Here is a 13,652-nt window from a genome sequence, read left to right as displayed (position 1 = left end):
AACTGGCCATTTTCATTTCCGAACAGCCTTTTCCCTTTTACTCTGCCTCCTTAAAGAACTGAAACACCATCCTCTGGCTCCTCTACCCCCTGGGTCCCCCAGACAAGGAGTTTTCCCAATTAAAGCCCCCTTGTGCATGTGGTCTAAGCACATGGACAGAGTTAATGTTTCAAAAAAAAATCACTTAAATTCTAAAGCTAATTTGCAATTTTAAACACACAGTCTGGCATCAGATATATTTACTTAATTTAAACATAAAGTACATATTTTAGCTTTGAAATCTCATCAAATCAAAACTCAACTTTTCCCTACAGACAGCCTGTCTATTCTGCTAACTTCCATTACAACAGAAGTCCTCCTTTAGGTGAGGTAGGGAATGATCCGCCACTCCCCTGAGGGGGAAAGATCTTCCCAGTTTCTAAAAAAAAACGTTTTGAATCAGATCACAGAGCCTCCCTACTCAGGTAAAAAGGCCTAAATAATTTAATACCGACAAAGTGTGACTTCCAAACATAATAAGGCTTGGGAGTTTAATAACTAATAGTAATAATTACAAATCACAGTAAGCAACTTTTAAATTTTTAAATTCCGTAACCTTCCATAACTTTGTCTGTTGGTTTCTCAATCAAGCTAAACATTTTCTGAATTGGGATGGGGGAGGGGGAAGAGAGTACAAGGTCAGAGCATCTGGATACTCCGACGTCCTACCCACATTCTTCCCTTCTTTTACATTTCAAATAAACCAAATATTCACCTTTTCTTCCAGTTTCTTTGTTCCTTAAAAGAAACCTTAGAGGTTAACAGCCTAACAATTTAACTTTTCAATGGAGCCACATTTTGTTTTTAAGTTGAATACTCTGCAAAGAGCAAAAAAATCTTTCTTTTCATATTCACAAAACCTGGCCAGGGTCTAGAATGCAGAAAGATTTTTTTAAACAACTTTTTTAAAGTTTTCAAATTATTAACACTGTTTATGCAACAGATCAAGCCAAACAGTACAACATCTTTTTCTCCCCCTCTCTCCAGCCCACTCACTCCTCTGAGGCTGCTGAAATCAGCAAGGGAAGGAGGGAGAACAAGCGATAGCAGAATTCCGAGGGAAAGTCCAGCCACAACCCCCACGACTCTGGCTGGCTGCATGGCTGCATTTACACTTTAACAAAAACACTTCAAGTATACAGAACAGATAGAGCAACACAATTCCTCTCTTTTTAGGAAATAAACTAATTTTAGATTAGACCAGTCAAAATTCAACTATTCATCTCACTTTACTCTGACTGACTCCAAGCCAATTCTAAGGATTAAATTCCTCCCTAAAAAGTTCACTCCAACTTCTGGGACAACCGGAAATGCCCAGTCAGTTGCTGTTGAGACTAATGTCCCTGGACCCTAGTTACCACCATAGTTGGTGAGAGGGAATCGAATCTTCCCAATAACCCCAGGGGCTCTTCTTCCCACTGATAATGTTTAATATAAGATTTTGGAATAATCTCTTTGGTCTCTCTGAAGTAAACTCAGAGAATGCCTTTCCTATGTCAGCAAAAGCCAGCCAAGGCCGACTCTACACTCCTTAAGGAGACCTTTAACCTAAGACACTATATCTTGAATAATGAGACTTTCCTTTGAATCTTATTATCTATAGACACATACTATGTTATGGCACATCAATGGTAAAGAAAATATAGACATCTTAGGTCGTAATTTCTATTGAACATTGTTTACCCTTTTCTATGTCAATTATCTGTTTAGGGGAGGAAGCCTGCCACTTACTAGTGGTGGGGTTTCTTTCCTTATCACCGAGACATATGCTTACCCAGCCTGAAATCCCAAAGCCTGACCAACATTGCTTTGTTAATTGTCCAGTCTTACTGAATTTATGGTTTGCTTAATTAGGAGAGTTTCTTTCTCACGGCAAAATGTATATAAGCCAGAAGATTTCTGCACTGGGTAGCCAGAACATTTCTGGCTCCATAATGCATTATGTAACTGTTTTCTTTAATAGGGAATTGATCAATTAATTAATTAAATCATAAAATGTATGCATTAGCTTGTTGCCTTTTCTTGGTAAGTTTTCAGGTCAACAGTTATGGCGCCCAAACGTGGATTGGAACTGAGGAACAGGACGGGCATTGCCTCATCTCGCCAACGCCAGGACTCCTGCGCCAATAGGAACCGTTTTTCCTAGAGTTCTGGGCCTTGACGGGGTCGGGGTAAGTCCTTCCATTCCCAGCTTCCAAAGGACTCAAAAATTCCCTTTAAAGATAACCGCAGGACAGAGACCACTCTGCGTGAAAACGCCTCTGTATTAATTAGGTCTCCTCTGAAGATCGATCTAGGGAAATTAGCTAGCTATGGGTCAGTCAAAAACTAGAAGTAGAAATCCGGCTGACAAGACCTCTGCTTCTTGTGTGTCAAGCTGTTACCAACCTGATGATCACAGGTATTACTAGCACTAGTGTTAATCAACTAAAGATAGCCCTAAATTACGTTGGCCACCACAGAGCTCTTTTGGACCGGTCAAAGTTACTTTATCTTACAACCAAATTAAGTTTAAAGGCCAACAAAACAACTAGCCAGCAGCGAGGACGTTTCATCCTGGGCTTGCTGAATTGGCTGAGCGAGAACAAAAGACAGGTAGCCTCTTCCCTCTAAGGCTGGGAGCTGCTTCAGCACCTAGCCGTATCCTGGCAAAAAAATCTTTTCTTCTTCAGGGGCTCAAGTATGTCCTTCCCTTCACTCCCTCCGTCCTATTCCTTACCCCTTTCCTTCCTCCCCTTCCCCTTGAAGGCCTCTGATCTGGGGAAACCGATGGCACCTAGATGCAATCTTTCCCCCTCGCCTTCCCCTACCTTAGACCTGAGAAAGGCAGCCTCTGTTCAAGCCTCTGTTGCCTCCCTCCTCCCCATTCCCACTCCCCACTTTCCTTTAAGGACTCTGGTCTTGAAGAGGACAGTTACAATCCACCTAAAAACTAGAGGCCTTGAACTTATTCCCATAGGGCCTGTTTCTTTAAGATACTCAGAAACTTTGGGGCATCAAGGCTCCCCACCCCTCCAAAGACCACAGGGGTGCTCTGAGCAAAGGCTGGAGGATTCCCCTTTATTATCAGACCTTGGATTCTTGAAAAGCCTTTCCTCAGAATGATAATAGCCAATTCATGATGGGGATTTTTAGCTAGCTTCTAATTGCCTTCTCTCTCTGGGTTGTTTTTTGTGAGCTACGTTTGTATTTGTCCTGTTGTCATTTTGTCTGTTGGTGTATGTCCCTGTCCGTATCATGTGTGCTGTGAATGAGTGTGTTATCTTGTAAGATTTAAACGCAAGCAGCCAGACTTCAAGGGCTGCAGCTAGGGTAATAAATTAACAAACAAAACTTTAACACTTTTCCTTGTTGTTCTGGTCTGGCCAACCTGGAATTACAATGGAAAGTTAGATCATCTTAGGTAAAATCATTTTAGCAGATTTGTATGTTGTGAAATTAATCATAAACATTTGAGAAACTGATCATTTGAAAAAAAACTCCTAAGATTGTGAGTAGCCCACCTTTCTAGGTAAAGCATTCCGCCCACCCTGTCCCAGCACCTGCATATCACCTTAGGGGCTCAGTAAATTCTGCCACTGTGGGGGGTTGGGGGAGATGGATGAATCAGGCCTGTAGGGAGCATTCTCTACACTATGCCTGCGAAAATCACCACTGGGACATCAGTTTCTCTGCTCTTGGTAAGCTTCACTTCTCTGTTCAGTTGCAAAAAGTATTTTATCTCTGTTTGACCCATTTTCTGATTTGTAAAAATAATTATGCTTGTTTGTTATGGGATCAAAATGATAAAATGATTGTAAAATGCTTAACGTAATGACTGGTATATGTTACATACAACATTATTATCTTTCTAATGTAATTGTTACCTTTGAAGTGGTTTTAACTGCTAAAAGTAATAAGATCAATAATTTCTGGAAATGCAAATTATACCATCTGTAGTTACTGTTGGGTTAAAACTATTTCTAGGATTGTATTTCTGAATTTCTCTTAGATTGTGAAAATTGAGTGACCACTGTAATCTAGAAATAGTGTTAGAACAATTTTTAATTTGAATTTTGTTGAAATTAAAAGATGTTGGGAAAATTGTGTAACATCAGTTATGTTACTTTATCGCTCCTGCTAACTTTGTCTTATAATGTTTTGTAATTGCCATTTAGAAAATCAGGTATTTTCACCCTTGTCTGTTAAAAAAAAAAAAGTTAAAGCTAAACAATTTGGCTCTCTTCTATGAAGTTGTAGGATTGTTAACTAAGTTATTTGGGATTACTGTTTGAATGCTGAAACCTAACATTGTTAAGTGATTCCTGTGTATGGAAAGGAGGGAATGGAGTGAAAATTTTATTTAAATTCCTTCTGTTCATTCAGAACAGTCCTCTCATTCCTGTGGCTAAGATCATCAATCCTAGTAAAGGAATTTGGTTGGTTAATTCAGATTCTAAACAATGAATATTACTTGCACAGAAGTTGTAATAGATAGAGTGAATTTTTAATAATTGGCTTTTAAATCAGTAAAGTTTTAAAATTGAGAAGGAAAGATGTTAAATGGAATCCCTTATGTATGTGTGTCCTGGTAAATATTGTTTATTGTAACTCCAAGAGAGTGCAAATAACTGCTATCTGATTCTAAGCTGGGATTAGTGAAACTTGCTGTTTAAGGTAAAAGGCATTTGGGACCATAACTCTTTTTGTTTTGAGTTTGAATTTGGGTATAGTTGTCTGCATTAAATCAGTATCTGAGACACATACCACAAAGGAATATTTCTCATCTGACTAAACACCAAGGGGACAATTCTAAATTCAATCTAGGATGGGATCCCCCTGGCTCAGTTTCCCTATTCCTGAGCCTGTCTATGAAACAGATACTGCATAGTTGGAGAATTTCACTCCTATCTGAATTCAAACAGAGTAAAGGATGTTTTATCCTGTCATATGTGGTATGTCATATGTCCCTGCTTTTTCCTTCTATAGCAAATTTCTGTGGTCAATAACAAGTGACCAGCAAAACCTGTGAGCCTTTTGTGTAATCTTACTGGGAAATCTAATATTATTTTTATCTGAAATTAGAACATATGCAGAAATTTATGTAAACTACTTAAGACTCACCTTAAGATGTTCCCATTATTTAAAAGGATTTTAAAAGCAAGTGTTTTTCTGTGAGTCAGTCTCATATCTTAGAATACTGCAGTAATTAAGAATTCAGTTTGTTATAATACTTTGGAAATTCATATTACTTAAGAACATTTTTGTAACAACTCAGCTTTAATGAATTCCAGTTTTAAAGGTTTATTTTTGCTTAAAAAAAAAAGAGAAATGTTGGAGACCAGTACTTTAGCCTGGGCCCCCTCACCCCATGAGAAAGCCACACCCCCAGTAGCCTGTTCCGGGACAAGCTGAACCACAAGACGTTCCTGCCAGCAGATGTCCTGACTACAGAATGTTTTAGTACCGCCCTGGAAAGGCCCTGGGGCCAGTTCCTCCTATACCTATCCCCTCTCCGTCCTATAAAAGCTTGCAGCCCTAACAATAAAATCAGACCTTGCTTACCACCCTTTTTTGGTCTCACTCCTCTTTTCACCCATCCCCTTCAGGTAGGCGTTCTCCTCGATCTCCCCACTCATACTGGCCCTGCAGGACGGGGCAAGTGGCGCCCAGACGTGGGGCTCGAGGTCCGGACTTCTGCCAGGCGGACCAACATTGAGAGACGATTCGTCGCGACCCCTTCCTTCTCATCGCTCATGAAGAGCCCCTGCGTTTTGGTAAGTTGAGTTTCGTCCGCCTCATTCTAATCATGGGTTCCAACCTTTCCAAGGAACAGGTCTTTATCCATGACCTTAAGCATGCCCTTAAGGATAGAGGAGTTAAAGTTAAGAAAAAGGACTTAGTGAACTTCTTTCTTTTTGTCGATGAGGTCTGTCCCTGGTTTATTGTTAACGGGCCGGACTTCCATCCGGGCAAGTGGCAAAAGGTTGGGAGAGAGCTTAATAAGAAATTGCAAACTGAGGGCCCGGAGGCCATCCCCCCTTCTGCCTTTTCCTATTGGGGAATCATTAGAGACATAGTGGAATCCGCCTCCGGAGATCCGGGTGAGCGACAGCTTCTTTCGGTGGCAGACTTTTGCTTGCGCCCTTTGTCACGGGCCGCCTCTGTTAAGTCACTAGAGCGCCCCTTACCACGGGCGGCTTCTGTAAAATCACTAGCTTCAATAGCCAAAAGTTCCCCAAGGCCCCCCGTCCGTGGTCATTGACATTCCGCCAGAGCCACCAAAGCCCATTTATCCTCCCCTCCCTACAGGGCCCCGCCCTACAACCGAGTCCCTAACTTTCCCTATCATTACTAAACACAAGACCCCTCCCTTAAAGAATCCTGACCCTGATACGTTAGATCCCGGGGATGAAGCGGAACTTGAGGATGAGGCCGCCCGATATAATGATCCCGATTGGCCCGCTCTTCAACATTTGCTTCCTCCTTACTTATCCCAAACCTGCGCCCCTGTACTTTTGCCCCCTGTTCCCACTCCCTCGGTCCTTACCAATGCTAGACACCAACTTTCCACCCAGGTTAAGGAGCTCCGAGAAGTCTTAGACCTACAAAAGCAATATGTACAGCTCTCTTCGGAGTTGAGTTCCCTGCAGCACTCCCTCCAGAGCTCAGTCATTCTTTCTCCCAGTAAGCCCCAGTCGACCAAGGACCCGTCCAACAGGACTGGCGCTAAGACTAAAAACTCAAAAAAAGCGCAGCCCATGATGTTCCCCGTTATAACTCGGTCCCGCCGACTTGGGCCCCCACAAACCCCTGGGGCGGGTGAACTTACAGACTCCTCCATGAGTGAGGGAGAGGAGGAGGAAGAGGAAAAGAAGGAGGAGGAGGAAGAGGAAGAGGAGGAAGAAGAAGGGCAGAGCAGTAGGAAGGCAGAACGGGAACGGCCGGAATACCGGAAATTGCATTTTAAGGGGCTTAAAGATCTTAATGCCGCAGTTAAGGCATATGGCCCCAACGCCCCTTTCACCCTCTCCGCCCTCGAGGCCATGTCCCGTGGAGGGTGTCTTTTGCCGGCGGAGTGGCTCCGCGTGGTTCAGGCAGTTCTCTCACGGGGGCAATTTTTAACATGGAAGGCCGATTTTTACGATCGCTGCCAATCCACAGCGACGGCCAATCAGAAGTCCCCCAACTCCCCCGCTTCAGAATGGACCTATGAAAAGCTGAGTGGTCAAGGCAAATATGCAGGTGAGGCCAAGCAACGCCGCCTTCCCATAGGTCTCTTGGCGCACTTTACCAACCTCTGGTTCTCCTCTTGCCCCGCTTAATAAAATAATACAAGGGACTCAGGAGGACTTTTCTGAATACGTTAGCAGGCTCCTGGAGGCCACTGAGCAGACCCTAGGTCAGGAGGCCTCTAATGATCAGCTTGTGAGGCGCCTGGCATATGAGAACTCCAATACTGCTTGTCGCTCTGCCTTGCGCGGGAAATGGAGGGATAAAACCTTAGAGGAGATGATACGCCTCTGCAGAGACATAGATCCTTTTACTACAAAAATGTCCCAGGCTGTACATTTAGCTATCGGGGCAGCTCTCCAGCCGGGGGACTCCCAGAAGGGGTGTTTCCACTGTGGGCAACCCGGTCACTTTGCCCGGCAGTGCCCCAGCTCGCCAGATACCCCTCCTCCTCCAACCCAAAATAGGGGTTCTCAACCTTCCACCCTCTGCCCCAGATGCAGGAAAGGGAAGCACTGGGCAAACACCTGTTGCTCCGCGACAGATGTCAATGGCCGCCCCCTGCAGGGAAACGGCCGGAGGGGCCAGCCCCGGGCCCCCCAGCGGATCCCCGAGGCCGCGGGACCAGCCCGCCCACACTCAACTCTACAGAGCCACTGCAGGAAGCGCAGGGGTGGACCTGTGTGCTACCTCCACCACAATATTGACCCCTGAAGGTGGGGTGCATGTAATTTCTACAGGCATCTTTGGCCTCTCACCCCCCAATTTTTATTTTTTTATTCTTGGTCACGCTTCCACTACTATTAATGGCCTTCTAATCCACCCCTCCGTTGTTGACAGTGATTATATGGGGGAAATCCAGATACTTGCTTCAACCCTACAGGGACCCCTCACTGTCTATCAGGGGCAACGCCTTGCGCAGGCTCTCCCGCTCCCCCTACAAACCCCGTACCCTGCCCTCACCACCGTTAGAGGCCACTCCAAGCCCGGGTCCTCAGACATCTATTGGGTTCAGGCCATTTCCCAGGATCACCCCATGCTTACGCTTACCATTCAAGGCAGATCTTTTGAAGGAATATTAGATTTAGGAGCTGACTCAACTGTTATTTCAAAAGATAGCTGGCCGCCTTCTTGGCCTCTTCAACCATCCGTGACGCACTTGCAGGGCATAGGCCAGTCCCATTATACTCTACAGAGTTCCCAATGGTTGCCCTGGCAAGACAAGGAGGGAAATAAAGGGACTGTCCGGCCTTTTGTGGTTCCCGGCCTACCTGTCAACTTATGGGGGAGGGATATTCTTTCTCAGATGGGGGTAATTATGTGCAGTCCAAATACGGTTGTGACCCATCAGATGCTCTCCCAGGGATTTCTCCCAGGGCAAGGGCTAGGCAAAAGAGGGCAAGGACGACCGTCCCCAATTGTTGCTGAAGGGAGGAAAGGGCGAGCAGGCCTTGGCCTTGAATGCCCAGATAATCAGAACCATTTTTCGTGAGGGCCACGGGTCCTCCTGCACTCCAGGCAGATAGGATCTCGTGGAAAAATGACCTACCCGTCTGGGTTGACCAGTGGCCCTTACCCAAGATAAAACTGGAAGCAGCGTTCGCTTTAGTGCAGGAGCAATTAGCTGCAGGGCACATAGAACCGTCCACATCCCCGTGGAACACGCCCATTTTTGTTATCCAGAAAAGGTCAGGTAAGTGGCGGCTCTTACATGATCTGCGAGCCGTCAATAAAACAATGGTTCCTATGGGGGCCCTTCAACCTGGGCTCCCCGCCCCTGTAGCCATACCACAAGGTTTCTCTAAAATTACAATTGACCTTAAGGATTGCTTTTTTTCCATCCCCCTCCACCCCTCCGATTGCCAGCGCTTCGCTTTTAGTGTTCCAATTACCAATTGTGTGGGCCCTTCCCCGCGTTTTCAGTGGAAAGTCTTGCCACAAGGCATGGCTAATAGCCCTACGCTGTGCCAAAAATATGTAGCACAAACAATTGACCCTTTTCGCTTGCGGTATCCCAAGCTTTATATCATCCATTATATGGATGATATCCTCCTTGCAGGTTCAGATGATGAGGAATTGACCCAGGTATCACAGGAGCTCATTAGAGCATTGGAAAATCGGGGCCTTAAAATTTCCCCCGACAAAATACAAACCTACCCCCCGCAGCTCTTCTTGGGGTTTGAACTTTTAGCTAATCGCATTCTCTCCCAGAAGGTTCGCTTGCGAGTAAGTCACCTTTGCTCCCTTAATGATTTCCAAAAGCTTCTGGGGGAATTGAATTGGCTCAGGCCTTATCTTAAGCTCACTACGGGGGAATTGAGACCCTTGTTTGATATTCTAAAAGGAGACCCCGACCCAAATTCACCCCGTTCTCTCACGCTGGAGGCCCGTAAGGCCCTTGCCTTAATTGAGCAAGCTATTCAGGATCAACATATTGGGTGTTACGTTCCTCTAAAACCTCTTTGGCTCTTAATTTTTTCTACCGCCTTTTCCCCCACTGGATTATTGTGGCAGGAGCATCTGTTGTTTTGGATTCATATGCCAGCCACACCTACAAAGATCCTCCCCTCCTACCCGCATTTAACGGCTGGCCTCCTGTGCCTAGGGCGAGAGGCAGCCCTTCGGCTTTTTGGTCGGGAACCAGATCATATTGTCTGCCCCTACACCGCTTCGCAGATTCAATGGCTGCTTCAGAATGATGACGATTGGGCAGTTAACTGCATTTCCTACCCAGGGATTATAGACAATCATTATCCCTCAGACAAGCTTGTCCAGTTCTTTCAGAAAACACCCGTTGTCTTCCCAAGGATTACCAAGGCGGAGCCCATCCGAGGCGCCCATTTGGCGTTTACTGATGGATCCGCCACAGGGAAGGCAGCCTTCAGTGTTGATGGGAAGGCCACCTCTTTTGACACACCCTTCATCTCTGCGCAGCTGGTGGAACTTGCAGCGGTCATCAAGGTTTTTGAATCTGTTCCGGGTCCTCTCAATATTTATACTGATAGCTCCTACATTGCACATTCGGTCCCTCTATTGGAAACTGTCCCGTATATTCGTCCCTCCACTAATGCGTCTCCTCTTTTTGCCACTCTTCAGCTTCTAATCCTCTCCCATAAGCATCCCTTTTTCATTGGACATATTCGTGCCCACTCCGACCTCCCCGGTCCCCTTTCTGAAGGGAATGATCAGTTGATCAGGCAACTCGTCACATTTTACTTGCTCTGTCTACCTCTCCTGTCACTGCTGTCATGCAAGCCCATAAGCTGCATCACCTTAATGCCCATACGCTTTGTCTCAAGTTCCCTATCACTCGGGAACAAGCCAGACAGATCGTGAAACAGTGCCTGGCTGCCTGACTCTTCTCCCTGAACCTCATACTGGCATCAATCCCCGAGGTCTCATTCCTGGGGAGCTTTGGCAAATGGATGTCACTCATTACCTCCCTTTTGGTCGGCTTAAATATATTCATGTGTCCATTGATACCTTCGGTGGTTTCATCTTTGCCACCTTGCAACCTGGAGAGGCCACCAAACATGTCATTAATCACCTCATTAGTGCCTTGGCAGTCCTCCCGCAGCCCAAAATTCTTAAGACAGATAACGGCCCCGGCTACACCAGCTCTTCTTTCAGATCCTTTTGTACACAACTACATATTAAGCATGTAACTGGCATACCCTATAATCCTCAGGGGCAAGGAATTGTGGAAAGGGCCCATCAGACTTTGAAAACATGGTCCTGAAATTACAGTCAGGGGGGGAAGTTCTTTATCCCAGAGCTGGCAATGCCAAAACGTTGCTCAATCACGCCCTTTTTGTTTTAAATTTTCTCACCCTTGACGCTGCGGCAAAGAGTGCAGCAGACCGCCTTTGGCATTCCTCTACGGCCCAAACCTACGCTCAGGCAAAATGGAAAGATCCCCTTCTTGGCAAATGGCAGGGCCCTGATCCTGTGTTAATCTGGGGCAAAGGCCATGCTTGTATTTATGATTCAAAGTGCCAAAATGCTAGATGGTTGCCTGAAAGGCTGATCAAGTTGATGGACAAGCCAGATGTTTACAATACCGTCCAGGGGACTACACCTCCCTGAGACACATCTGTTTTTCTTTTCCTGTTTTTCAGGAGATGACAATTCTAGCGTTTCTCCTCCTGCTCCATGGAAGCCACGGCGGTTTTCAATCTCCCGACCCAGAAGCGCTTAGCCGTACCCTCTTTGGGAGCCCTTGTGACTGCGGCGGGGGTACGGTCACTGTCCGCCCTAACACCTATACGCGAATGATCGATTGTACGGACAGGACGGCCTACCTCGCTTACCGTCATACGGCCATAGGCATCTCCAAACAAACCTGGAAATGCGTAAGAAAACCCCGAGTCATCCCTCCAAATGGTGACCAGCCTGGGCCCTGCCCCACTGATTGCAAGTACCTTGAGGCCTTGCACTCTACATGCTACAGCTCCACCCAGCAGTGCAGTAGTGCCTCAGGGACGGTATATCTTACTGCATTGCAGGAGAGGGAATATGCTGGCACTTTTGGAGATGAATTAGGGATGAGCCCCAGCTCTCGTGGTACCACTAACAAACATGCTCAGGCTTCTTGCGGCAAGGAAAATATTGGAAAGAATGTCTGTTGGCCCCCCCGTGCACCCACCCATATTTCTGATGGGGGTGGCCCCACGGACCAGATTAGAGAATTTGAGGTAAGGGAACGTATAAACGAGATTATTAGAAGCATGTACCCCCCTATTCATTACCACCCGCTCGCATTGCCAAAATCCAGGGGGACGGACCTTGATGTCCAGACCTCGGAAATTCTTGAAGCTACGCTCAAGGCTCTTAATTATTCTAATCCCGAATTAGCAGCAAATTGTTGGCTGTGCATGGCCCTTGGTATGCCTATGCCCCTAGCTATTTTGTCTAAAAGTGGTTCTACTTCTACAAATTGCACCCTCAGCCCGCCTTTTAGGATTCAGCCCGTAGATCTCCATCCCTCCCCCTGTATTCAAGCCCCATTCCGGAACTCTACCTTCGATATTGATGTTGGCTTCGCGACCTTTGCCAACTGCTCTGAAATCCTTAATCACACTTCTCAGGAACCCCTCTGCCCACTAACAGGTCAACTCTTTGTCTGCGGGGGCAATATGGCCTACTCTGCTCTCCCCCAGAATTGGACAGGACTCTGCGCACAAATATCAATCCTCCCCAATATTGACATTATTCCAGGGGATGAACCTGTCCCACTGCCCAGTCTAGATTACATTGCTGGGAGACCTAAGAGGGCCGTGGTATTTATCCCCCTTCTTGTGGGACTTGGAATAAAGGGGGCGCTTGCCACCAGCACGGCCGGTCTGAGTGTCGCCGTAGACTCCTATACAAAATTGTCCCATCAATTGATTAATGATGTGCAAACCCTCTCGGGGACTATAAATGACCTTCAAGACCAGATTGATTCTCTGGCAGGAGTTGTTCTTCAAAATAGGAGAGGCCTAGATTTACTAACGGCAGAACAAGGGGGAATTTGTTTAGCCTTACAAGAAAGGTGTTGCTTCTATGCAAATAAATCTGGGATAGTTCGGGATAAAATCAAAAAACTACAGGAGGATCTGGTTAAAAGACGTAAAGAACTTTTCGAAAATCCCCTCTGGAGTGGCTTAAATGGAGTCCTCCCATACCTCCTCCCTCTCCTTGGACCCTTGATTGGTCTCCTCCTACTTCTTTCTTTTGGGCCCTGGGCTTTTAGTAGACTAACCTCTTTCATTAAAACGCAGATTGAGGCTTCTCTTAAAAGCCCTATCAATATCCATTATCATCGCCTGGCATCTCTGGAGGACCCTGCGGACAACGAGGAGGACGGACTTCAGTTCTCCAAGCTTGTGCAGTCGGAGTCCCGCTGCATGCGGTGGTGGAAGGCTTTCAGGGAAAAGTGTAGGGAAGCAGCTGTGAGAAAGCCCATGACGGGAATATTGAGGCCCCATGCATCAGGAAGATAGGTGCAGCTGCAGTGGTTCCCCATGAAGGGAGTAGAGCGAGGCCGCTGTGGTATGACCACTGCGGGATCCCCTCGCTTAGCCTAAGACAGGGAAGCTGCCTTAACGCACCCTGAGCATGGAAGCCGGCCTCATAGCCTAAGACAGGCCTCTCACCTGCATTACTTAAATAAAACGGGGGACATGTTGGAGACCAGTACTTTAGCCTGGGCCCCCTCACCCCAATGAGAAAGCCACACCCCCAGTAGCCTGTTCCGGGACAAGCTGAACCACAAGACGTTCCTGCCAGCAGATGTCCTGACTACAGAATGTTTTAGTACCGCCCTGGAAAGGCCCTGGGGCCAGTTCCTCCTATACCTATCCCCTCTCCGTCCTATAAAAGCTTGCAGCCCTAACAATAAAATCAGACCTTGCTTACCA

At 46.4% G+C, this 13,652-nt stretch overlaps 1 protein-coding gene across 1 annotated transcript; it reads left to right on the top strand.

Moving 5' to 3' along the window:
• The first annotated feature begins 654 nt into the window (after positions 1 to 654).
• Positions 655 to 13,652, top strand: LOC140533970 (uncharacterized). Its single transcript, XM_072654468.1, has 4 exons — positions 655 to 3,719; positions 5,628 to 5,795; positions 11,370 to 11,945; positions 13,014 to 13,652. Exons 1-4 carry the CDS (start codon positions 3,675 to 3,677, stop codon positions 13,233 to 13,235), a joined length of 1,011 nt encoding a protein of 336 aa, XP_072510569.1. The 5' UTR covers positions 655 to 3,674; the 3' UTR covers positions 13,236 to 13,652.

Source organism: Notamacropus eugenii, chromosome 3, assembly GCF_028372415.1.
Source record: "Notamacropus eugenii isolate mMacEug1 chromosome 3, mMacEug1.pri_v2, whole genome shotgun sequence".
Taxonomy (NCBI): Eukaryota; Metazoa; Chordata; class Mammalia; order Diprotodontia; family Macropodidae; genus Notamacropus; species Notamacropus eugenii.
This window is presented reverse-complemented; position numbering and strand designations above follow the sequence as displayed.